This window comes from Lates calcarifer, linkage group LG12, assembly GCF_001640805.2.
Source record: "Lates calcarifer isolate ASB-BC8 linkage group LG12, TLL_Latcal_v3, whole genome shotgun sequence".
NCBI lineage: Eukaryota > Metazoa > Chordata > Actinopteri > Centropomidae > Lates > Lates calcarifer.
Genome location: NC_066844.1, coordinates 18,652,401 through 18,680,237, shown reverse-complemented (window position 1 = coordinate 18,680,237; position 27,837 = coordinate 18,652,401). Strand labels below are relative to the sequence as shown.

The 27,837-nt window shown below is 40.7% G+C and overlaps 1 protein-coding gene across 4 annotated transcripts; it reads right to left on the bottom strand.

The window, feature by feature from the left end:
- LOC108884043 (vitamin D3 receptor B) lies at nt 1-26,892 on the bottom strand. 4 transcript variants are annotated; one of them, XM_018677668.2, is made up of 11 exons: nt 26,310-26,892; nt 25,948-26,021; nt 24,961-25,041; nt 14,093-14,240; nt 13,042-13,172; nt 11,566-11,762; nt 10,807-10,906; nt 9,982-10,162; nt 7,987-8,138; nt 6,574-6,690; nt 1-5,922 (listed from the first exon to the last, which is right to left on the bottom strand). In XM_018677668.2, exons 4-11 carry the CDS (start codon nt 14,236-14,238, stop codon nt 5,669-5,671), a joined length of 1,278 nt encoding a protein of 425 aa, XP_018533184.1. In that variant the 5' UTR covers nt 14,239-14,240; nt 24,961-25,041; nt 25,948-26,021; nt 26,310-26,892; the 3' UTR covers nt 1-5,668. The 4 variants fall into 4 exon arrangements, with proteins under 4 accessions (XP_018533184.1, XP_018533183.1, XP_018533182.1 ...); XM_018677667.2 differs by lacking the exon at nt 24,961-25,041 and having other exon boundaries at nt 26,310-26,888; XM_018677666.2 differs by lacking the exons at nt 24,961-25,041; nt 25,948-26,021; nt 26,310-26,892 and adding an exon at nt 20,945-21,439.
- Nucleotides 26,893-27,837: the final 945 nt, after the last annotated feature.

Sequence of the window (27,837 nt, the reverse complement as noted above, 5' to 3'; positions counted from 1 at the left end):
TGCTATGTACAACTGTTTATTTTTGATTTGCAAAACATCTGACAAAAATAACATTACATAAACACCAATTCATAATAGAAAAAAGAAGATCTTTGAAAAAAATGAGACAAAAGATAAATTGCAATTACATTAGAATTTAGGTGACTTTTTTTGATAATTGCAGCCATATCATGCTGACCTACACAGGCAGTTTATGGCTAGTAGATTCATCAGTATACATGTGTTACAAACATTACATTAAGTGCTTTTGTTGGTTCAGGCATTTTAATTGAATGAGGCATGATTTGGGGTCACAATGCAGGGTTAGAATTCATTGCCAAATTCAATTTTTTTTTTATTACTTATAAAAGATCAATACACATGGCTGACAGAGTACTAAGAGTAAGAAGCCAATCTCACATTCAGACAACTTTCCCATTGAAATTAAGCTGGGGAACATCTGAAGCCAGCTTCAATAAAACACCCTCCCCTGCATTAAAAGGGTCATGTTGTGTTATGGCACACAGCTCAGGGTAGATGTGACCATGGCAACGTTGTTCCTCAGTATTCACTGATCAATAAAAACTCTCTAATTTCATTCAGTGTTTACCTGAAGCAGTTTGACATGAATACAAAAAAACTTGGTTTAAATTCACCAAAGTGAGTAGTTGCTCCGTTAACATGATACTCGGATGTGAATGGAATTTGTTTTGTTTTTTTTCTCCCCCCCAATAAGCACCACTAAGTTGCGTGCATTTAAAAAGACACAATTTTCCAATGAGGCCTGTCGAGCCACCAGGGGCCGACACTTTGGATGATGCCCACATTATGTAGTGTCAATAACACATGACACAACTTGGTGATGCTTGAGATAAGAAAGCAGCATTGCATGGATACTGAGGATTTCACCCCTCCTAATTCCCCTCGTTTGAACCAAACATTGGCAGGGAATGATGAAGGTGCGGGAGTAGACTTTAGGACAGAAGGAGAGGTGAAGACACTGAGAGGGTAACGGAGGAAATGATGGGGGCAAATAAGAGAGACAGGGTAAGGATGGCGTACTACAGAGCAAAGACCATGCTAACAGTACCAAGTGGAGCGCAAACACACCTCTCGTTTCTCCTACTGCCACAAAGTCTTTTCAGGTTGTTCCTTCTACGCAGCTGCATTCACTCCACGAAGTTCTCCTGTTCAGTTTGCCCTTTAAAAACTATAAGATAAGGTAGGTATCAGCAATGCAGCAACAAGATTAATTGCATCTGTTGCTGGAAACTACATAGATATCCCAAGGACAGAGCAAAAGGGACAAAGATGCAGAGAAGAACGCCACTTCTGGAGTAAATGCAGCCTCATCCTAGCCAGTCTGAGCCCCGTTGGTCAGAGTGCAGGCACTATATTAAAAACACTCCTGGTATTTGTGCGTTAAAAAAAAAAAAGAAAAGAAAGAAGGCAATGCTAAGTCTGAGAAGAAAAAACTGTACAAAAAAAAAAACAAAAAACCTATGAATGACTTCATTAGCTGGACTCTCCCAAATCTGTGAGATATCTCTGAGGTAATCATTGAAGTATGACTCATTAGACAGCAATAAATACCAACATGAATACAAATATTACAAAAGTAAAAACAGAGGCAAATGCTTAATGCTAAAGCAAAAAATCTGAGCTAAAAGAGGTAGGTTTTTTAGGTAGATTATGGTGTACATCCATTGTGGACGCTCCTTTTTGTAAGAACTACATTAAGTTGATTCCATTACAATCCCTGTCCTAATGGGAGGAACAAAAATAATAATATAATAAAAATAAAAAATAAAAGACTTGAAAGCCTTTGCACGGGAGATGGCCGACTGTTTTCTATGAATAATATCATACATGTTTTACAGACAGGATTTGTAATGGCAACAGTTATACAAAAAACTTCAAAAATGTCTTCTAACATGATAAACTGTAAAGCTTGCTGGTGATAGTGTACCATGAGTTGTATATTGCAGGCATTGTTACTGTGTTATGTTGCCATTCTTGAGGAAATCTCAACAAAGATGGATCCATCTCATGTGTAGTGTAGATTTCCACTGACGCATGGTTTTCAAGTTCCAGTATATTAAAACAACCACAATGCAGAGTTTAAACTTACGGATTCTGAGCAGCCTAGCAAACAGGAAAGCAAACAGGAAACTCTGGGGATGCACCATATTTAGATTTAACTGTATTTGCATGTCGGGTACAGTATGCTGTGTGGGGAATTAAAGGGGAGGGGGGGTGTCTTATAAAAAAAAAAAACAGTTAATCAGTTGTAAGAGGGAAACCGGGGGTTCCCTTCTTAGGAAAAAAAACCTAAAGTAAGTAGAATTCCCCTGATACTTTGTGGAACTGACCTAAATCTATTTGTTCAATTAGCGGCTATATGACGCATCCTCAAGATTCTTCCTGTTCAGTTTTCAAATCCCCAAGAGCAACTCCTCTTTTACCCTGTTCTTGTGTGGAGGGAACTCTCCCCGTGGCACTTACATGTTCACCAAACCTCCCACTGATTTAAAACATGCACAAATCAACACTGCATCTCTATCTCAAAAAAAAGAAAGAAAGAAAAATAGAACAAAAATCAAAACCATTATCTACATACAGAAGTATGTATTCAGAGAAAAATCAACATGGAGACTTTTCAAAACTTCAAAAGTCAGTGTTCAGTAACCAAGCACATCATACCCCTCATCAAACTAACATACTATATGAGTGGTACTGCCTAAAGACGCTCGAGCCTTGACTCTTTAAAGTCCAGTCACAGCAGGGAAATTTAAGGGACGTGTGGAATTATATATATACACACACTATAATCCCAATGATTTTCAGGAGGAAAACCAAACTTCTTATGATTTCGTGAAAACAGAAACATCCAAAAAAGAAAAACAAAAAACTATTAACTATCTGTGCTATGCAGATCATCTGTGTGTCCTACCCCAACTGTAAGCTTGAGTGTCACAGTGACTGATGGCGAAAGCCACAGTGTTGGAGAATGGACTTTAAAAAATAAAATAAAATAAAATAATAAGAAAAAAAAAAACAGATTAAAGCAACAACTGTCACAACTTCTCACAAAGCAGTCGTGAGAACATGTTGAGCTAGACAACAAACGTATGCTCTCTCTCTCTCTCTCTCTCACCATCTTCCTCTAAAGATCACAGAGTAACCCTGGTCTGCTGAGATGAAGGAAGCTCAAGGTCTGACATAGGAAGCCCGTATGGCCAATCACAGGAGCCGTTTTTTTTTTTAACAGATGTCTTCAGACACGCAGAGAATAGAGGACAAAAAAGAAAGTTTGAGACTTTCGTGTCATCTGCAGATGATTTCCGAGCTATTTCTTGTGAAAACATCTGCACTTGGCAGGGATTAACGCTTCTTTGGGGAATTGTCTTGATATAAAAGACATGACTTTTTCATTCTAATTTTACCATAATCCCACATGCAGCAAGCCATACATTACTGGCCTCTAAACCTAAAGCGTTAAAAGTTCTCTTGGCAGTTTGGTTTATAAGCCATTAGATGCTGTCTGATGAAGCATAAGCCATAGATGACTGACAGCAGAGAGAAGGCATATGAGTTCCTATCAAATACAAGCTTATCTTCCAAAAGCCATAGATAAATAGCATATGAGTTTAGTAGATTATATAATGAGAATATCTAAGGCTCCAGAGTCATCATTTTGATGTACTGTAATGTATCAGGTGTATAACTAGCTTGGTGATCTATATGGCTTATATTAGAGAGCAGCACGGTATGTTTAGCTTGTCCTCTTTCTGAAAATGAACCTTGGAAATTAGTCAAATACATCAATCCACCACTACACAAATAATTATCTGACTGAGTCAAATACACAGGCAATGCCTGTTGAAGCCATTCCTAACTCATTCTTACAAAAAAATTATCAAAGTCAAAACAAAGAGCATAGTGTCAGAACATTGTGATAAGGAATCCAAAACGAAAAAGGGTCAATATTGTATTTGCATATATATTTTTGAAAAAATTAGCCTTGAGAAATATCTATATAGCCCTATGTACAGCGACAGACATATTACATACATATATATATATATACCTGGTATTTACACAATGCAGCCACTAGAGGGCTGCGCAGCATACATCATCAAACAGGAGGGCCTGGGTGTAGAGGTGTGCACCGCCACAACCAGGCCCTCAGACATTCTAGAAAATCCACTTCCCAGTCAGAAACGAAAGGGGTGTGATATCTGTGGAGGTCTGAAGCAGCTTCCCAAGCTCTCCGCCCACTGAGCTCACTGTGTACTGAGGAGGAACAATTCATGGAATTGTTTTTTTTAAAGGTGAAGTAACGTATAAAAACACAAAAGCAACCGTTGCAATTACATCCGTATCTATGCCAATTCCGAGTAAGGTATGCAGCTATATATTAACGAGACAGGCCCCTTGCTTTGGCCTCGATTTACTATTCCAGTTAGATTTGGCATTTTAGCCCTTTAAAATCTGTGATAATATAGATACTGTATATCAATACATAGGCTTGAGTAAAAGGTGGTATAACAGTGCTTAGGATACATGTGGTAGCAATTAACTATTTACAGGGAAAGAAACAATTAAACAAAAGAGTAAAGAAAAACAATTTCAAAAGAGAGTAACAAGCCATAATGCAGGCTTAGATTGATTGACAATTAGCAGTGTAAAAGTAGCTAACACATTTAGTGGCTAATTCTCACCTCAAAACCACGCACCCCAAATTCCTATCAAAAACCTGACTAAATTATAGACTATGCTCTGTACTCTGTAGTATAAACCTATATAACGACATTTTCCTTCATAGGCTGTGAGGCTAATCAGACAACTTGCTAGCATGTCGAGAGGCTGCATGCGTGAAACGACCCATGGAGCAGCAAGGTTATTTATTTTTTTTAGGTACTGGAAGCTTTTTGAGAAAGTAGTTAACCATACCTTTGGTGAAAGGTGAAAGGCATGAGTTTGAATTGTATACACAGTCATATACATATGCTGCCTTTGAGATAAGCAGATGTAAAACAAAATACAGGATTTCTGAAACATCACAAAAAAAAAAAAAGTCAGAGTAATGTGCAGGCACTGCTTTTGCACCGATAAACTGAAATGTCATCTGTACTGTATCTAAATTGTTCTGTGTAAAAGTTGCTGTTTCACATAGGCGATGTAAATATAAAACAACCCCAGTAAAACCAAGAGGTAGCTCAACTGAATGGCTAGATGAATAACTGAGTATGTTTGTTGTGTTGGTGTGTGCACGACATGTGCACACACAAAATGTCCTGGCATTTGAAGCAGCTGTTGGTTGATTTAAATACAAAAACACTGTATATAGGCAGAAGTTGTGTGTATAGTTTAATTTGTATTATATGACGTTCCCTTGTTTACTGGGTCTCTTAGCATCTGCTTGCTCTCAATACGACCTTGGCCTTTACACCAAGATAGACTTCTTTAGACACAACACACATGAAATCACGCACCCAACACACATACAAACACCTGACACACACACGCACACACACACACACACACCACTTCCTCTCCTCTTCACACCTCCATTTAGTCCATCTGGCACATTCTCATCTCCCTCTCTCCATTTTTTTCTGTTTTACCCCCAGGGATGTGTCCTCTCTTCAGCTTCCACCGCACCTCTGAGGTTCAAAGGCAGCCTTTAGGAGACTTCACTGCCGAACACCTCCAACACCAGCGGGGTGAGCTGCATGCTGTGCTCCGGCTGAAAGGAGAGAGAGCGGTACTGTTTGGAGTGCTCCTCGTTGAGGCTGCGCAGGTCGGCCAGTTTCTGGATCATCTTGGCGTAGAGCAGCCGTCCGCCTGGGTGGTGAAGCTGGATGTAGGCCTGCAGGGTCTCCGAAAGGCGGTCTTGGAGGGCTTCAATCCGTGCATGATCCTGCACACCTGGGCGGTCTGCAACAGAGGAGGGGAGAGTCTTAAGATGTTACACAAGCTAAAACGCAACAGGACGCAACAATTGAAATGCTGCTAGAGAACTGAGGATTTCAATATTTGTGTTTACAGTAGAAAAATAATATTTATCCTGGAAAACAATCAAGAAGGCTTGTTGTAAATTATGTAAACTTGCATGATCCTCGTGTTTGTATTTTTACCATTCTGGTTAGGTGGCCTGCTAAGTTTAGGGCAGGGAGAGCACATCTATGTATTGTTAATGAGTTGCCTCGTATACACAAAGGGATACAAATATCCACTTACACTTGCATAACTATACATGCATAATATATTCATTGTATTTCCTTCAAATGCATACCATACCCACAACTATGTTCAGATAAAGGCCGATACTCACAAGAGACATTAAACACCACATTAACCAAGCCAGCTTAGACCCATGTGTCAGTGTGATTTACGTTGAGTGACAGCTGGCAAAAGAGTTTCGACTATTATCAAACCATAATCTTTATGTTGATATCTTTTTAAAATAAAAGCCATAATGAATATAACCTCACTGGAAACAAGAGGCAAAACACCATCCCTCATAAACAATTCATGATGACCCCCTCTACATGTTCCCTCCTCCACACGCAATCAGATGTACAGTACCTGGAGAAAGCAAGCAGATGGCCATCAGCAGCACATGTTCCTCCTCGTGCAGGTTGAGCTTCTTCAGGCCCACCTGGAACTTCACCAGCGGCTCCAACAGCTCCAGAGTGTGGCCCGCTATAGAGGAAACAACACATCATTACTGTCTGTGCAGCACATACAACCTGCTCCATACTATATCACAGTGGAAAAGACCCTCCAGGGAATGTTACCATCCCTCTTACTCATTAATATTTCATTTTGCCTGGAATCATCTCTGGTGAAGATTTTTTCTCGCATGCTGTCGTTTGTTGCTCTGAGCTACTAGCTGAGAATTCCTTTGGCAAAATCTGAATTAAGATCAATTTCTATGCCATTTCATAGGCAATGTTATTTATATGTAGATGTGTAAATAAAAATAATGATCAAAAGTTTTCACTGATTATCATGAGTGTGCTTCCATTATCTCATTTTATGGTTGGGCTGTGTATTGAACCTCAATACTTTCTGAGCACTGACCAAATTGTGTCTCTGAAGTGGAACAACTTAGCACCAAATGCTTATTATCTTTTTGTTAATTCTAATTGAATCATTTTATTTTGAAAGTATTTTATTTGAGTAATGGTGCTGTAGTGTAATATGTGTTCAGACAATATTAAACAGTGATGTACTTTAAAGTTTGGCTTTGAAAAAATTAGTTTAAAAAAGTTTCTCCAGAAAAACATTATTACTCCAAACAAAATGAAGTACTACAAATGATCACTCTGTGTCGTATTGGCATTGGTATTGAACATTTTCTAATGATACTCAGCCAAAATTATAACAGCCTTAATACATAAATAATTCACTAATGAAACTTTCGGGGACAGAATCCCATGTGAAAGAGAGTCAAGAATCTTGTCGTAAAACTCATGCACTATTTATTACTGCATGAGAAAACACATCTGTATTCCAGTCATGTTTGTGTCAACTATATTTAAAGAAGAGCACAACAGAGCTTCTCCTTGTCCAGACAGTGGTTGTTTTGTGTGGCGAGCAGGTCAGGAGTGACATTCTTTGGTTGATCCCAGAAAGGGGGGGTGGGTCTTGTTTGAAAGGAAGCCACGCCCACAGGGGGGTTCTGCAGATATGTAAGACTGGTTCTGCAGAAAAAAACCTGCATTAGCATCCTTTGCCTTTGGCTGTGTAAACAGGCCGCTGCCAGTAACCTTATCTGTCCATCCACACTGATGGTACAGTCACGTCCTTAACACCAGGCTGCCTCTTTTGAGCTCTGAGAAGTGTGTCAATGTGCAAAATGAGCGTCTTTTCTTCAACTATCAGCTGAGCAAAAAAAAAAAAAAAAAAAAGTGCCAACCATGCGTATGCGCAGTCCTAAACACTGGCTTGTCTTCTCTGCAGTCAAAGCGTACACGTGGCAGTGTTCAGACTAACCTTTGGTGACATCACTGATCTGGTATTTAAAGTCAGGCGCACCGCAGCTCCAGGACATGTCTTCAAGGTTGAAGCTCTGATTTGAGCGCAGCATGATCACCTCAATGGCGCTGGACTTGAGCAGGGCAATCTGGTCCTCTGCAGTCAACTCCCTGCAGGAGGAGAAATCATCTATTATGTTAGTGTGCCACAAATAGCATTAAACAAATCATTTAGTGTTGATCATGTCAAACATCACAGGAGCCAGATACAGCGGCAGGTAAACGACAAAGAAAGAATCAAACCAAGTACCTGCCCACTCTGCCTGAGCATGCCAATTCATCAGTTGTATAATTCATTTCAAAGGATTTTGCTTATCAATGTTTTACCGACTATGGGTTCAAGGTCTGCCTCAGTCTTTATCAGATATATGGTGTGCAGGAAGAAAAAAAAAAACACACAAAATGACTTTCTCCTGTTCCCTCCTGTTGCAATAGGTCAGTGAGTATGGAAAACTAATTTGAAAAACATTAGTCACACTGATGCCGTTCTAAGCATCAGCAGTGTCACAGTTAAAATCCAGCATCTACTCATGTTATGAAACGTCTTTAAATGTTTATGACATGAAACTAGTGAACTAGCAGGAGACCTGAGCTGAAACCTGCAGATCTTCAGGGGAGGTCTGGACTGTTTTCCAAGGCTTAGGGAGCAGATCATAAGTGAACAAACATTCCAATGGTAATCCGACCACGTCCATCACTTGCTGCCGGTGGGAATGACAACTTTCAGGAAATACAGGCCCCGACTCGTTTTAGCCTTGACTTTGGGGTGATCCCTGAGACATGGAGCTTTAGTCCCCTGTCAACACACTGAGAGACGAACGCACTGGAAGGCAACGGTTGCCATGTGTGAGTAAGGAGGGTGGGGGACGAAAAATCCTTGAGCAGCCATTGTAACTTTGCCTTTATAGTTGCAAATAATGTGCTGGTTTGAATCTCCCACAGATACACTCAGATCTACTTTCAGAGGACAGAAGGATCGACCTTGTAACGTTCAAACTTTTAAATAAAAGAATCAAGAGTCTTTTCTGCAATGGCTCTGTCACATGCTCTTGAAAAATGTGTGATCATCAGATGGACAGCCTGGAGGTGTACCTGTGAGGCAGACAGGTGACTGCTCAATGTTAGAAGAGTGTCTACCTTAAAGGTTAGGCGATTACCTACTAACATACTTAAAGGGCTGAACTTCACATTTAAAGCATGAGAATGGAAAAAGTATAACCTCAGCAGCACAACGTAAAAGATTTTCCACAATGTGTCAGCTATCTGTAATATTCAGTCCATCAGTAATCTATGGCCTTTAGACCACAGCCATCACTGCGGCACGGTATCGACTAATCAGGAAGAAAAACAAGAGGGTGTACAAAGTCTTCGACGCTCATTTAGGTTAAAAGTCATTCTGAGACATGCAAATAAAAAATACATGAGGTCTGAAAGTTCTGTTTGTACGGCTAGATTTAGGCAAAAAAAATATTTTGTAAGCCTACACCATTTGGTTACATAAGCAGGACTATGAATGCAATCAAAAAATCAACAAAGAAAATCAGATAAACAAAAAGTTCTCTGCAAAAACTGAAATGAAGCAAATGTGTACCCTCTGTTCTGTCTCTCTGTGTTTTGTCAGCTATGAGTAAGAAAAGATTGCTGAGAGTCAGAAGTCAAGTCTGGACCAAGACTGAAAACAGAACTGGCGACTTGTCATTACTGTATAATGATTATTTCTGCTAACCAGCATGTTTTTCTTGCCATTGTATATCAGCCATTTTGAAATTAGTGAGACTGTTTTTTTGCTAGCCTATTTGCCTACAAGTCAAATATCTAGACAAGGCCTGTTTTTCCTGGCTAACAACAGTCAATTAATACAGACTGACAGATTCAAAACTCTTTTCACATGCACAGACACAGACACACACACACACACACACACACACACACACACACACACACACACACACACCTGAACCCAGGGATCATCTTGGCAAATCCAATGACCTTTTGGATGCTATAGGAGACCAGGTCAGCCAGGTGAGGCAGCATGGAAAAGCTGGAGCCCTCCTCCTCACTGGAGTCAGGGCTGCTGCCCTGCTCCTGGTACATCATCAGCAGGTTGTTGAAGTTCATTCTGGTGTCTACTGACTCTGCAGTAAGCAGGATAAAACAGAGCAGAGCAGCAAGGAGACCAAGGGAAGGAAAAAGGACAGAAGAGAGTAGAAAAGAAAGGTAGGTAAAAGTGTTACACACAAAGCACAACAAAGTTACGCTGCTGCTCCCTGAGCACTCACACTCTGTGCTGACAGAACAGAGAGGAATCATGAAAATAGATAGGGCTTGTTGGCAGAAAGGATCATTTGAAAAAAACATAAATGTCAGGTCAGTAGAAGTGAGATGAAAGCTTAGATGACAGCTCCGACAATATGTGAAGCATGCAGAGCTGGCTGGGGGTGTTTTGAGTCATCTGTGTGTGCAGAGTGTTGGCGGTGGGCCATGTGACCGTGTCCCTCGCTGTGTTCACTCCATTAGTGACGGATGCATTAATGAACTGATGTTTACTAGTAGGAGTCAGGTGTCTGCAGGGTACAGGTTATTCACAGGATTTCCACTGGCTTCCCAGTAAAGCAGCGTAACAGATTATATAAGCCAACATGCATACAGCAATAGCTGAATTGGAAAAAAAAACAGCCTTCTTAAGTATTAACCCTTTTGAGTTTCTGGACAAAAATAGTTTAATCGTATTACTGAACAGTCAGTTTTTTCACTTGATCTTAAGTGAAGTGTTTCTTACCTGGAGAGTGACTGAAGGAGTCAGATGAGGCATCAGACAGAGAGTGGAGAGAGGCAGCTCTGCTGGCGCTACGCGTCACTGGGCCCTCACGCACAGGAGGCTAAACAGGAGAAAAAAGGCACATGTTAAGAGCCCGAGAGATTTTTAAATTTTAAAGTCCAGTCACTAAAACTAAAAACCAAAAATAATAAGCCATCTAATGGAAATTTTTAATGGTTGGGGTAATCTTGGAATTTTTACATTTATGCAGTAAAAAATGTGTTTTCCTTCAGAATCCTCATCAACATACAGCTGACAAATTAGTGTTAACTGTTCTGATTCTAATTCAAAAATACAGCATATGCAGTTTTGTTGAATATCTACCGAAAATGGGATTGATTTACTGGACTTGAGTGTGGCTGTGTGTGTAATTTGTGTGGACGGAAACAAAAAAATGAATTTCAGAGGAGAAATGGCTTGAGGGATATCTGGGTGTGAGACTTGTGTGACTAGCAATGGAGTGAAGCTGAGACAGAAATAAATTCTGATGTGTGGAATCACAACACCGAAACACTGCAATTTGAAAGTAATGTCAATGTTATTGTTATGAGACTATGAAAGTAACAGAATACAGGAACGTTTTTCTCAATACCACTGGCACAATAGCATTAGCTTTATTTTTATGTTGTTTGGAATCCCATGAAATTTTCTGTGATTTGGAATAAATCTGATTGCATAATGTTGTTTCAGTAAGAAGAATAACCATATTATGAAACAAACCCTGAAGCGGCAGAAGTCAGAGTAGGAGTCGTCGTATGTTTTGTGGTGTGCCTCCACCAGCGTGGCGATGACCTGACTTTGCTCCTCAGTGAGCCGTGGCCGCCGTGCCTCCTTCTCTGCTTCGCGCTGTGCCTCCTCCTCCTTCCTCCGTTGAATCAGGTCCTTCTTCCTCTGCACTTCCTCATCTGTCAGAATGACTGGGGGCGGCAATAATAAAGGGACAAAGAGGGAGAGAGGGAGTGTTTGCATTAAAACGCAAACACAGGAAAAATAAACTTTCAGGAAAGAACACAGATGTAAGAACGATATTGATAAAACACTAGAAACAAACAACTAGGAAAACTGTATAAAAACAGCCAGAGTGATAGAATGCAGGTATAACATAAAAACTGTTTGGAGGTACACTGCTTTTAAAGCTTTCCAGTATGTACTTGTCTTTTACATTGTGATGACAGTGATGTCAATGTGGTGTTGGGTGGGGTGGGGGGTGGGGTTTGTTATTCTCTGGAGGAAGAGAATGGGAGGGGACAGGTCCATATGGAGACCCCTGCTGCACAGAACAAGTGAATGCATTGTCTTTGTTCTGTTCGCTCCTTGTTGTTCTAGCCACTGAATTAGCTCACAGTCAGAGAGAGAGAGAGAAAGAGAGAGAGAGAGAAAGAGGGAGAGAGAGAGCTGGGTCTCAACAACATGCTCCTGTTTTTGCAACAGCAACACTGTTCATGTACAGTAAATCACAGTGCCGGTGCCACTGCTCTTGTGGTATTCCCAGAAATACCCTGGGGAAAAAACATTCAGCTGGAAGTAAGAGGCCTTAGCTTAAAAGTGGCCTGTGGACAATATCCGGATATCAGGAGAAAACAAGAAAAGATGTACCTGCTATTTACAGACCATGAAAATAAACAGGCCTGTGTGGAAAGAAGAGGCCTTGCTAGATTGTACATAACAGCAGGTGTTTAAACTTCAGATGGAGTATACTTACTGTATACAATGTGAGGAGGCTCCAGCAGTTCAAATAGAACGTGTAAATACTCTAATGGGGGCAAAGACCCAGAAACACCTGACCCCAGTCCAAATATTACAAAATATTTACAAGAGGGACAGTAGGCCCCTAAAAATTTCAAAAAGCAGTTGTGTAAATTATACTATTAATCGAAGAAGAAGAAACAAGATTATTTCACACGTGGTAGGCAATATTAGTGTGTAAACTGTCTAAGTGGGAGGCTGGTCTTGGATTTGGTCAGGATATAATGTTGACTCATATTCAGAGCTAAAAAAAACTACTGGGCAAGTTATCCAATCCAAGCAATTTATACAAATTAATAATGTAATTCATGATAAGAGCCGTGCACTGAGGGCCAAACAGGGATCAACTTTCAAAGCCCAAATAACTCCACTATTTAAATAGATGCAGTAAATTACAGTGTAACATTAGAGAATTGCCCTGAAGACATATGGGTTACCTGTCATACTTACACTCTTTCATCATGCCAATGTCCACACAGCGTTTGAGCCGGCATGCCTGGCAGTGGCGCCTGTTGTCCTTGGTGATGGTGCAACTGCCATTAAAGGGACATGTGAAGGTGGCCTTGCGCTTCATACTGCGCCTAAATAAATTGTGTACATTTTACAGTCTGTTAATACACATAGATATATCATGTATAAACACACAAAAGTAGAATTCAAAGAATGCAATGAAGTTATTAAGAATGACAGTGTTTTGCAAAAATAATAACCATAGTAGAACTGGACAAATATTTTTGCCCTTCATGTCTGGGAATGAGTGAAACAGCATATATATGGATGAGTGCCAAGGAATCCAGGGGTAAAAGATGAATCTTGCCAAAACGGTGACGCAAAGCAGGAAGATTTAGTCAGTGAGGGACATGTATGTATGAACATTTATACACAGATGTGAGCAAAAACACACACACTCGCATGCTTGGTGAGAGTTCAAACAAGGGCCAGCTGAGAGACGAGGAAGGAGATTATTAAACATCCGTCTTTTTTATCCTCTCACTTTAAATATCAACACTGCTGAGAGGAACAGACGCAAACGGACGGATAACATCAAACGCGCACAAGCTCGCAAAAACAGCTCACTCTAGTTTCTTCTTTGCTTAAATTGGAAACTTGTGTGTTATCAATGAGCGGGCAGAGGCAGAGGCATTAACTATAAGGCTGAGCTCATTTGTAGTCTCTACCTGCTGCTGAGCATTAATGTGAACAGGAATGTTGTTTTGTGTGTGTTCTTATGTAACTGTGGGTAGTGATTACATTTAATGTGTGTGTGGGTGGCCATTATATATTCAGGTTCAGACCTGTGTTTGTATGCTAATGTGTACATGTGTCAATAACTTGGTCAAAATGCATCTTTTTTGTTTTCATCGGGGTGGCATGAGCTTGAGTGCTGGCTACAGAAAGCCTACTTAGTGTGTATGTGTGTACACATATCTGTGTGCATTAGATATGCTAATTTATATCACCTCAACAGTGTGTCTATGACCTCATATATGCATTTGAGTACCTGAAAAAACCCTTGCAGCCCTCACAGGTCATGGCGTTGAAGTGGAAGCCGGTGGCTTTGTCGCCACACACGCCACAGATCCGCGGCACGTTCCTGTCAAACTCATCAGGGGCCAGAGTGGACGTACTCACAACAGTGGGCTCCATCACTGAACAGACAAGAGGGGAATGAAGAAAGAAAAACAGGGGAGAGAGGGAGGAAAAAAAACAAATGAAATCAACTCCTGGTTATAGAAACTGTTCGCTTACTTTGCCACCAATCAGTACAAAAAAAGAAAAATATGAATTCGGCTGCCAACTTCTAACATCTGAAGTAAATTTAAGAATATTTTTTTAAGTCATAATCTGTTCAGTGTTGCACTTCACAAGACATCTGAGAACAAAAATAATAAAAGTTAATGTTCCGTTGTGAGGTTTTTAGTTGTATTTCAACTATTATTATTGTGCTGTGAAAGTCCTTCACAGAAGAGAGACACATCTCTTTTCACCTGTCTCCATGCCAACCAAACACTGTCCCCTTCCTTCAGGACAGATTCAAACAGTCCCAGTCTACCCTTTGGAGGTGAACTCAACTCCAGTGTTTTTGTCCTGGAGCGAGGAACTGGAGCCATATGAATCAAGTGGAAAAACCCTTGTTCCACTCCAAAATGCTGGATCTGGGTTACATTTGATTACATAGTGCTCTGAGTATCTATTTCACTTAACAGCCTCGTGAGAGGGAGAAAAAAGGCATGTCACCGCAAGGCTAGCATCCTCATAAACAAACAATCACTGTCCTTTTCACAAAGCTCCTTTCTTATTCTTTTCTTTGCCTCCACTGCAGAGTGAAAGCGAGGCAAATGATGGAAGGAGACGGAGGGCCGAGGGAGGGGAGACGAGGGTAACTAAACCGATAAAAACCTTGACAAACTCACAAATCAACAGCCAATGAGGTGAGGGCCTGGCTGAATAATTTAAAATGATTTGACAGAGCTCTCCATAATTCATGTCTAATTAATAAAACACTGTTCTACCTAAAAGTCTTAGTTACACTCCTGTAAATTCAATAAATGGGTTCATTTTTGTTGTTGTTTTCCTGTTTGGAACAATTGTGAGCATTATGAGGAGTATGCCTTTAACCAAATTGTGTTCCTGGCCAATTTTATTAACAGGACATGTAGTCCTTAATAAAACAAAAGGTCAAAAGAAGAAAGGAAACAGAGGATCTAGTCATTGCCTCTCTGCTGCAGGCATCATTGACAACAGTGGCTCAAGCATCTACATTATTTTGATGTCTTGTATCACAGCACCTCACGCTTCAATGAGGAGCATCTTACACAACCGACCGTGGTGGTACACTAAAACATTATGTGCACACACAACTGGAAGTAGCAGCAACTGACAGCAAGTATTTGTGGAGGGAATTCAACAGATGGGGTTGATAAACAGCAGACCGCAGATTAATTCATAGGTTGATGGGAGAACACTTCAGACTGAAGCAGTGACCTCTGACAAGTTGATGTAAAGAAAAGCAGAGCGGTAATTTCATGCATACAGATAAAAAACAGATGATTTCAAAGCCTGACAAATTATAATATTTTAACTTAATTTGATAAACGTTTAGGGCGGCTGCCATTCTCTATCTATAACTGGTGTTTTGTTTTGATGACCAACTTGCCTTTAGTGATAGAATAGGTAAGGGTGTGTCCTAAACTCTCCTGTTTTCCAGCATTTCTTTCTCCCACCTGCCCTTTCACATGTCCCTCATCTTTCTGAGGGCAGAGGTAAAGTACACAACATTAGGTCAAAGGTCCTTAAAAATGACATACCAGACTAGAAAAGCTTTAAGCAAATTTCATGTCTTCATGACAGTGTTACAATTGGTTTATCCACAGGCACACCATGATAAGGCCCTTAAGGCTATTTACTATACAATAATACTAGCCATCTAGGTTATGTAATATGGATGGGAGCAAGTTTTACATTTCAAACACTATGTAGCCTAAATAACGTCAGTTATTCTGCCAGCTGGGCCTATTTACAGTTTGTATGAAAACACCAAAATGAACCTAGACACATTTGAATAGGAAATCTCCTAAACAGAAAATAATCTCATGAAATCCAAATGAAAACTAATGAAAATTAATTTTTCATTAATTTCTGTGAAGGATACAATTCCCTTGTGTAGTTTCGGCCTGTGCTCCTAACCTTGTCTGTGATGTCTGTGCCCAAAAATGATTACTTTGGCTTTGTAGTATGTGAGTAGTTGTACAGGCTGGCCCACAAACATGGTCAGGTAATGTGAGATGAATTTAAGACTTCTTTAGCCCTGCTGGCATTTTGAGAGGTGACAAGATTACCAACTGATGAAGAACTGTGGTCCAGCCTATAAAGTGGTGTGTCTATACTGAATTAAAACATATTCAATCCCTTAGACATGTCTAACAAAGTAGCTACAAAAGTCTAAATGCTAACATGTAATGAAATGTTACACAATCCTGACCAATATAATTAGGACAGCCCATTATAAAGCATAAGCTCTGTTCTCCTGCATGTAGGCAGACTGATCCCAGCAGGCAGTCACACTCATCACTCACTGTGAACCAAGAGGGAAAACACCCATTCACCTTACTATATCATCAACTGATCAGTGAAGTCAGTCCTCTGTGATTGCATTCAGCCTTGACAGGCCATTACACTAAATGCACAGTAGTATTGAGAGAGCTCTAAATAATGCATCAGGTTATTAGACCAGATCTGTACTCATTCCAGTCTTGGGCACGCAAAGCCAGGGAACTAGTTTTGAGCTTTAGGCTTCTAGTCTCTATGTCTCGCTTTTGAGGGATATGTATATCGTATTGTGTGTGTATGGCCTTCGGAAGCATCCATCAAATCTGGCATTGCTGTAATAATGAAGAATATTATTCTTCTCAGTGTGTTACACTGGCATAAAGCCTAAGGATAAAACAGTAAGACTGAGATTTCTGATTAGTTTACAGGATGGAGTCCAGCTCCATGACAGGAAAACCAAGAATGGATATTTTTTACCTGACAGACGGCTGACAGAAGCTGCAGTTTATTGTTACAACCTTTTATAAGGAGCATCTACAACTAGTGTGTAACTATTGTACCAATTACTGAATCACTGCCGTGTATTTTGATTGGGCCGTTGCAGCAGCAGGGACATTGTGCACTGCCACTTCATTTAATAACTTGGAGTCCAGCAACTTCTGCAGCTACAGCTGTCGAACTCCAACATGTTAGGACTAAAAACCTCTCAGGTGGGAAACAGATTTGTTTCTCCCTGCACACTGCACTTACAGAGAGACAGTGACAAATGGGCTCTCTAAATGTTTCTATGGATGATCATCAGATTTACTTTTTCACATTTTACTCTTTAAACCAAACTTTTCAAACACTTCAAGCATTTACTAGGATGTCTCCTCTGTTCATTACATTCCTGTAAAGCCAGTTCGTACACCAACGCAAGAATCCTCTGCCAGTTATGGTAAGTGAACACAAAAGAGAAAGTAACATGTAATATTAGGAAGTGCAGCAAATTAGTGTTTTAAAAATATCTGCTGTGGATTATGGTAATAACAAAAGAAAGCTTGCCAGTGTTTCATGACCTGATGACAAGTTGAAAAAATACAACTGCTGTAAATAAGAATTATCTTATTAAAAGGTCCCGTCTAATGGCTTTAAATTCTCATCTATTTTCTGAGGTTTGACATAAAACAGGATGCTAGAGTTAGATTCTCCATTGGAAAAGAATGAACCTGATTAATAATAAACCACCTCAAACTAGGGAAACAAGACAAAAGTAATTTATGATATTATAAGACCTTAAAGCCACACATTAGCCTGTAACTATCTATTAGTAAGTTCATAATAGGGCTTCTAGCGTAAGGGTTAATCAAGAAGACTACAATGATATTTACAAAACTGGTTTTAACTTTTATTTGGTGTCTTTTTATTTTCTGTTATAGAGGTCCTGCTCTGAGGGGATACTTTCCAATGCTCTGGGAACTATTGGGGTGTAGTTTTTGTACTATCACTAACTGGTCACAAACAGGCTTTTGGACAATATTGATGTATATAGCATTTATTCACACTGCAAATAAGCAAGTTTTTACCAGTAACAATATTAGGACTTGGGATAGTAATTTCATTAATGTTTAAAAAATAGAGTCAACTTTCCAACTATAATCAATAAATATCAATAAAAGATAAAGAGGGAGAAAGCGGGTTCTTAAGAAAACCAAACTTAACTCTACTTGCTAATTATTCCAATGTGATTGTGCACTAAAAACAGAAAATTCACCAGAACATATTGAGTAGAGTGTTACTATGGAGATGGACGTCTAGCCATTCTTTCAGCTCTTTATGCCACACAGGCTTCCTCTCCAACATCTAATCAAAAATGACATGGCTTCACAACAGTCATTTACAAAGACAGAAACTGTGCCTAAAACAATTCTGTCCTCTTCTAATCACTTGTCTAATGTGGTTAATGTTGACACTTCTTTAGATGTGGCAGAAATTCATATAGGAATGTCAAAAATTCACTTCTGTTGACTTCTGTCCTGACTTTAGTTTCAGGGATTACTTGCTTTTCCAGACTACTTCTATCCCTGGTGTTTGGTAATCAATACAAACAGATTATTACTATTACTTTCATTAAAAAAAATAAACAACTGTGTAGAGATTAAGTCCATAGGTAGTTTCATGTTGTAATGTGCATCATCACATCCAATGAACTGACACTAGAAGTTTCTGTTGATTGCAACATACAGTATACATAGTATCTGCGTCCAAAGGACAATCGTAGTCAGTGACTGACACTGAGCCTTGCACATATTCCATGTAAAGCAAAGAGCTACTGACGGTAATTAAGGCAGCTCATCTCAGCCACATGACTAGTATGAGCAGGAATAAGCTTACATCCACTGAAGGAGAGAAATCTCTTCAACATGAACTATTTCTATCAGATTGTTACGGCTGTTACATTGGTTTATGGGAAATATTTTGACATTCTTGCATTGCCTGAGCTGTTTATTGAATTTGATTTCTTTCTTACAACAGTTGTAACATTGTAGATGGGTGAAGATGTTGTTTTGTGCTTTGCTGAGCCACAGAGTACTTGATAGAAAGCAAAAAAGTACAGGTTTAACACTGTAATAACTGTTTTACAAATTTAAAAGCTGTTAGGGCACCTTAACTCTGGAACAAACTGTCTGATAAACTCAGACTTGCAGAATCATTTTCTTGCCTTCTGAAAATGTAATTTTATTGTAAGTCTTTATATTAAACTTATTCAATGTGAGTTCATTTGTGTATATGCATATGTTGGTTTGAACATGAATTTCTTATTCAAAATGTTTGTTTTATGTTTTTCTTTTTCCTGTGTCGCCTTTCATTTTGGTCCTGTTAAATGCTCTGGTTTGATAAATGCTATACAAATAAACTTTATGATTATTATAAATAAAATCAAATAGATTATTGTCATCATTATGAAAGAAAGAGTTTTGCAGCACAGTATCCTCTGGCTTCAGTAATCCTCTCACCATGATGCTACTGTGAATGTCACACTGTAGAAGCGTTTTCACCCTTCTTATGTGTCCATTACACCTCACTACACAGACAGTTCAGATGAATTTTCATCTATTGCTCGTGAATGGCCGTTTGCTGTTTGCAGTCAGACAGAGGAAATGCCAGCCCACAGGAGAGAGCAGTGAGAGTAGTGTAGGAGGAGAGAGGGATGCACGAAGAGAAGAAGACCAAAGGAGGGGCGGGGTGGAGAGGACGCTGGAGAGATGGAGTAAAAACAGACAATGATATATACATAGATGCAGAGAGTAGGGGAGGGGTGACCTCTTTGTCACAGCGACTTTCTGTGTCACAAAGACCGACTGTACCCTGCTGGCTGTCACAGATATGACAGAGAAGTAGTGTGAGGAGAGGGTATGCAGCAGTGGCCCACAGAGAGGCTATCCACACAAACAGTCTGTTTTTGTTATTTTAAAAGCCGGCTAAAAATACACAGTCATAAGCCACTTCAATTACTGGCTAAATATAAATACATGTCTCATCTCTGACAGCCCCTCATCTTGAAAAGTATCAGGGGAAAAAGTAATTATCTATTCATGTTGGAATCACATTTATAGTATGATTTATTTCGGCTGGTGCCGCTTCACTCCCATTTTTAAATCAAGGAGACGATTTTGGCATCATGTGTTGTTTGTGTGTGTGACCACTTATCATTGTCACAATGACAAATCTGTTGGCTGACCACCTCAATTATGTATGAGGAGGACTGATAGTTGTTTATTTAATCTGAATACAACTCTTTTTAGGGTGGAAAACCTTTAGGTTGAAGGCTCTGAATGTGTTGGAGGTGGTAAGCATGGGCTGGCCACACGTGACAACCACCACACCCTCCTGTTTACCCAATCAGAAATAACACTGAGGACCAGTACAGTTATTCATTATTTCTGGGTTTTGCTGGGGAGGCTTAACAAAACCAACAATTTAATAAGTAGGGTTGCAGCCAACAATTCTTTTCCATATTGATTAATCTAATGATGGCTTTCCCTATTCGACATTAAAATGTCGGTAACAGGGGAAACGCCCATCACAGTTTCCAAAAGCACAAGCTGGCGTCTTTAAATGTCTTAAATGTTTTTTGTCCAACCAAGTTCAGAACAGAAAGACATTCAATTACAGCAACATAAAACAGAGAAAGGCAGCAAATCCTCAGAAAGAAGCTACAACAAGGAAATGTTTTTGATTGACTGACTGATTAATCAGCTAAGCTTTAAAAATGCTTGACAGTTTTTATACACATTAAAATTGAGAGGAGTTGATCACATACTGTAAAATATGCACTTTCTGCAGGGATCAGTCTTTTCCCTCCACACGCGAATCAATCAGTTACATAGGAAACAACCGATGGACTCTATCTGTGAAATCAAGTGATAAAGAGATGAAAAAGAAGTCTAGAGTTTGGGAATCTGAGAGACACGGCAGCAGTGGCCTGTGAGCAAGAGATGAGGCTTGCTGTAATTATGCACAGTACCACAAACTGACTCTAGCTTGTCATTTTAACTGGGTGGTGAAAGCTGCAAAATAAAGACATTACCCCAATTTTGGTGGCGCAGTTGGAGGAGAGGTTTGGGAGTTTCCCCTTCTTTTAACCCAACAAACTAGCCGAGGGAGAACAAGTGCTACTTAGCATGCAGCGGAGCAGTGACTCATCTTTTCCTCCTTTGATTTATTCACATCATGGCTGAAATGACACGCATGTGTCTCATAATCCAGGGACTCGCTTTAGAGCCAGTCCCAGGTTGGATTTGAAGACATGACACTGTTGGCAGGGACCTCAATGCTAAACAGTTGATAGGTCGTCAATTCTGAAGATAAACAGTCTATTGCTATTTGTGGTCTGGACTGAATTAAGATCAACATATCTGGAAAACCGCTCATCTTGTCAGAAAAACAGAATATCTGTAATAACCTGAGTTTAACCTACACTACATAAAAGGTCCAGTGATTAAATATTTATTAATGAACACCTGGCAAGGTTTTTAACTCATTAAAGTTGAAGGAATATCCCACCAAAGTCTGCATAATATCTTCAGAATATGACACAACCTATGCCACATTATCAGTGTAAACCGTTTGCACCATCTGCAACCCAGAGTCCCAAATGGATACCTCTGACTTGCACCTTCTAATTAGTTCACATTAGATGTCAATCAATGTGAAATTAACTCTCGACTACAGATGGTGTGAACCTGAGGAACAGAGAGTGGAGACTTGTAAAGTGCTAATATGAGAAATAGTAACACTTCATGCCGTGGATGTTGCATGATGAACGTAGTCCTTGGAATATAGTAATTCATGAATCTGTGTGCTCCTGCTGCAGTCACTGCATCTACAGGGAGTTTGAGCTTCTGTGAGATATTCATACAGGGATAAGTGCCAAGGTGGGCCATGGCAGAAGTCCAGTACCACTCATAAGGTAGCTTATTTCCCTCTGTTCTACTCGCCATTTCATTTTCAGCTGCACCATTGTCTAACGATGTTATTATCAAACAGGAAAGTGGCCATTGGTTTTCTTTGTCAGGTGCCCCGTTACTTATAGAGGAGACATAAATGAGACCTCAGCCGTGAAAAAGATTTGGAGAGTGGCCCAGATGTTAGATTAACTTTCATCAAAGTCAATATCAAGTGATTATAAAAACCCACCCTCCACCGAGGCCCACCATCTAACAAACCTAATTAAGTGGTGCCATTAGTGCTTGGGTGTTGAGATGAAATGTGACTGAGGACAGGGCAAGATATAACAAAGTGGGTAAAGAGGAGGATCCAGACAGCGCTTCAAGGAGGGATCATTTTAACTGCACACAGACGTGCAGAAGAGAGAGGGGAAAGCGGGAAATAAAAAACCTCTGGCATCACGTCCCAAGAATGTCAGCAATGGGCTTACAGACCACATCCCAACACATAAGAGTCAGAGTCGGAATCACATCCAGACCTATAATAGCACTGGAAGAAAGAGAGGGATTGCTGTGGAACGCCTGAGTGAGAGAAGGAGGCCCTCTCTGACAGTCCAATGAGCATCCTCCGTCAACATCACATGACGCAATCCCACAAATGGTTCTGAAATTGTTCCATGCTGCCAAAAGTTTCTCTTAAAGGGGAAAAAAAAGAGAGGGAGAGAGTGGGAGAAAGATATAAAAGAAGAAAGAGTGAGAGAGGAAGAGAGAGAGAGAAAAGACAGGGAGAAGTTGTGGAGAGAGCTGGAGGGAGAGGGGAGAAAACATAAGGCGATGTGTTTTACTGCATACCTCGGGCTGGGTCACTACAAGTACAGAAGAGACATAAAACAAATCAGATCTGGAATGACCCGGGCTGCAGAAAGAACTGGGCTACAATGGAAATACATGGGCTTGTGATTCACACATAGAAGAACATGTAAGCCCACAATGATGGCAGAGAAGAGGGTGAGGAGGGAAATTTAAAGGAGGGGAATGTGATGGTGAAAAAAAACAAGGACTATTAAAAAGAAACATGAGCTGGGATTAGTGACAACAGAAATTTAATTCAAATCTGCTTGGTTTTGAGAAATTTCCTTAAAAAAAGAACAACAACAAAAAAACAATGCATGAGGAGAACAGATAGAGGAAAGAGAACAATGGACAAAAGGACCCAAAACAACAAAGTAGACAAACTGAGTCTGTAATGCAGCTAAACAACTGGCTGAGCAGACTAGTCCAGTCCTGTCCCCTCGCTTCCCTCTCTCTCAATCACCCTCCCGCAGCCTCCGCGGGTCTATCTCATGCTATTTTCCTACGATCACAGGGAGCATGTTACAGCAGCAGTAATAGCACATGACAAGGTGACCTGTGCCCCACACAGGATGGGCTAAACTGAGGTGGAAAGGGGTGGGGGGTCCCATGTCCCGTGTCCAACCCTATGGTCTCTGCACCCAGTCCCCCTCCCCTCCCTCCCTCTGCCCAGGCCCCACTGCTGGCCTGCAAGGGGAGAGAGAGAGGCAGTGACGGCAGCCTGCCCCCTTATGCTGGGCCCCTTGCTGGACTCTGGAGAGGGGAAAGAGACGAGGCAGGGAGAGGCCCACTCGAAAACACACACACACACACACACACACACACACACACACACACACACACACACACACACACACACACACCAAAAGTCCTGTTTATGTCTAATGCTGAATTTTACAGAGATTGTGCATTCTCAAGAACACAGAGTTGTGCAGAGCAGAAGTCCGACTGGACGGTAACAGACAGACAACAGACATGTGGGTGAGGTGGGTGCAAATGCACTTAGCCCACAAGTCCAAGTTATATAATCTCCATAAAACGCTGTCTCTCTTTCAGGAAATACTTCCCTTGGAAAATGTAAAATATAAGAAATGACTGATATTTGTACTCCTAATATAAAAACTCAACTTTTGGAAAAACATATAATCACACTAAAATTGAATGCGCAATACATTTATAAACTGCTATGAATTCAAAAAGAGATCAGGATTTACATCCACAGACCTATATATATCAAACAATGACATATATGTTGCTTTCTTAGAAGAATTTTTTCTGCATGACTTTCCCTCCATATACAACAAACATTGCCCGTGTGATGTGTTTGGCCTCGAAACCATCAACCACACGAGGTAATTGACGACCCGAAGACATTAAGGGGGAACTTAACACTTCATTAGTCTCAAAGGCAACTGAACATATGTGGCAAATAGCACGAATGCACAGAGGTACATACAAGTGGGTCTTTACGGTCAAGTACAGCAGCCTCTTTCTTTCTATAGGGCTACATGTGAGAGGAAGCAACCAATTACTAGTCACGAAAGGGGGTAGGGGGCGGGGTATTTCAATGTATAGAAGACCTAATGGACTGTACCATCACCACAGCACACAGATCCATAAACAACCTGCCACAGCTATAGTCAATAAAGACACAAACCAAGCTCATTTTGCAGCTCCCCATTGCAGGTCTGAGCTTAGATCTGCAAACAAATAATCTAAGAATTGATTCAGAGGCATACTTGGCCCTGATCTGGACAAAGTCTCCACTCCTGTCCCAAACAATACATGTTCTCTCGTATATTTCCACATTATTTAAATCCAGAACACGTGACCGTTGATTTTAAGTCATCTAAGATGTCAAGAGGGGAAAGCGCATTCTTAACCAAAAAAATGAAGCAGCTGACATAAAAACAACATCCTACCTGTTATTTTTCCAGTGTCAAACTGTTTCATAAACAGAAATGAATAGGTGTGAGAAATGTAGCACTAAGCTCAGTGGAAAGAAAGGTAGATAGGAATATATACCCCTTGCTGTTACCTGTATTTGGTCTGTACAGATTTTTTCTTTTGGAGCGATTAGCAGCAGAGGGAGAAGAGCTGGAGACTGTTTAAATTTCAGCTGTAAGAAAGACAGGACGCCCTCAGTAATTAATGATGTCATTATCAAGCAGCGGCTCCGTTCTCCATGGCGATGAAGTGAGTGGTTAAGGTGTAAAAATATAAATACCTGTGGGTATATAACTAATTCTACTTACTGCACAACTGTGTGTGTCTGTGTAAAATAAACATAGATAGGTGTAGGACACTTTCTAGTACAGACACACGACAAATAGCTGAGTTCTACAGTAGTAGCTGAAATCACTGCACCTTATCAGTAATTTATTACATCTTAATTGACACAATAAAAATCTGAGTTGATAATACAGTGTGTTATAAAAATGTGACTAAGCAGGTAGCAGTTAATAATTTATAGGAGGGAAATTTTCATTTTAGAAACTCCATGATACCGTCCTCATCTGGGCACAAAAATATGCCTATACCTAAAAGTGGATTGTAGTGATGAATTCTTTTATGGTTCTGCAGATTTCATTATGCAGGCCTTAAAGTCAGACCTCATGCTTTAGGAGTGTTACATATACGTCACATCTTCACAAGTCCCATTAAATTAACCAAAGTTTTTAAAAGTACTGAACCATAAATGTATCACTTCAACATGGTGATATTAGGACTTAAAAAATACAATAATTGTGATTACTTCTACATTATGTCCTAACTTATCCCTCAAAGACTTATATATATACTCATGTATAATAACAGTGAATTAATTTACTGTAACCAAAGTAACACAGTTGGTAATTGAAGAACAGTCCTAGAAAGTATATGCAAAAATGTTTAACTTCTTACTGACTGTGGTTGCATGTGAATAGGCAATTTAACAGTGTAGCTTTTCAAAGGCAGCAAAATATCAGTTTATTAAGTACATGATTGCCAGGTATGATTTAAAAGCAAAAGAAAAACATCTCACCTGAGGTTTTAGCATGCCCTTGTACAATAGGTAAGACTTGAAACCTTTCTTCAGTTTATCCCAAGATGTTAATCCTGTTCAATACAAAAGCAAAATGGCATGTCGCAAGTCACTGAGTGGGCCTTTACCCTAATACCTGACCTGCTGTAGCTCTGTTTATGTAACGCTGAACTATTTTCAACAGCAACATACTCACTCAATGGTACTCATCATATAGCGCTTAGGTAAATAGGAAGGCAAACATGCTGCTGATTATATCACACATTTCTTAAACCTTTTTCTTATGTAGTCTTGAGCAAAGAGAAATAACAGTAACTCAAGTCTCGACTTTAGCATTCCTCCTGTGCATGCGAGTTTCGTACCTCTGCTCAACTTTTCCCCATCAAGACCGAGTTGCATTTAATCCTCTTTAGTCGCCGTTCGTCGTCGTCTTCATGCTCTCGCAAAGTGTGTCCCCTCCATGTTGACTGGGCCAGGTTAGCTTTGAGGAGAGAGAGAGCGCGGCGTTGTACCAAACTCAAAGAAATGTGAGAGGAGACTTGGGGGAGAAAACGTCAAACTCGTACGCCCTTTTCAGACGCTGGCTCTCGCAGCAGCAGCAGCAGCGCTGGTAGTGGTGGCTAACGTTAGCGTGGCTGGCTGGCTGCTTTAACCCTAAAACGCGGCTCCAAGTTCAGCCAGCTTATTAACCGCTCTGCGACCACGGGCAATCGACATCTGACGGGGAAAACGGTTGAGGCGGCAACCGGCTACCTTTGACGGGCAAACGCGCACGCTAACATGAAGAAAACTCAATCACACCTACGGTAGTCCGACGAGAAATATCCCTCCTTCTTCAGGACCCAAATAGATGGCCATTACTTTTTTTGTTATGCACCGCCCCCTTCTGAGGACCTCTACGGGAAAGAGGGATTTCCCCCCCAGCCTCTCCGGTAACCAATCACAGGTGAGCTCGGCGTGTCTCCCGTGTTGTGGTTGGTGACATTTCCGTCCAGACCGGCTCTGTTTGGCCAGCCCCGGTGCTAATAACGCGCAGGGCCGCCCCCCTCAAACAGGGGTGTGTCGTGACGTCAGAGGTAACGAAGAGGTAAACAACTTTGACCGCGTGAGGTTTAAAGCAACACCGTTTTTGCCCCCTGATCTCTGAATCAACGGAGACCCGATGTGGGGATTACCGTCCTAACATTAGATACGGTGTGGCGTCTCGGCGGGTGGAAATCGTCCCGTCGAAGCTGTGTTTTTATCACCCGCCGGAGCGTCTTTGTTTTGCAGCCGCGGGCACTGAGACCTATATTTGAAATTTAAATAAACTACAACACCATCGCCATCGATACCACGCGCTTGAAATGACAGGAGCAGCCCCGTCAGGCCCTAGATTGTTCATTTTATGCATTTTGCTCCATTATTTCTTTGACACTTTGCAAATGTGTGCAGTGAGGCGGGTACATCGGAGGGGTGTGTCTACTCTGCAGTACGGTGGTAGGCTGGGAAGCAATGCCGCTGCATGGCGATGTTGCCATACATTTGCAATGCATGAGATAGACTTGGCGAGTGTGCTATAAATAGGCGATTAAACAAGACTACTACACGATCAGACTGAGCAAATATATCGAGCTCTTCTCCTGGATAAAAAATCTATCTTTTTTTGCACCCACTTATTTATTTGTTCATACATGGCTAAGTGCACTTAGGAACTCTGGTATGTGGTGGAAATGGTGGTGTGAGTGGTGTTAGGGCCATGCAGAGGGGGCCCGGGTGAAGGTCAGGGGTGTGTCTGTAATGTAAACACAGTAAAGGGTACAGATACGAAGGGGAGAGGGGGAAGAGGAGAGGAGGGCCCCATCCGGTCCCATGTATCCTCTTCCAACTTAATAGTTCTTCAGTCCTGCT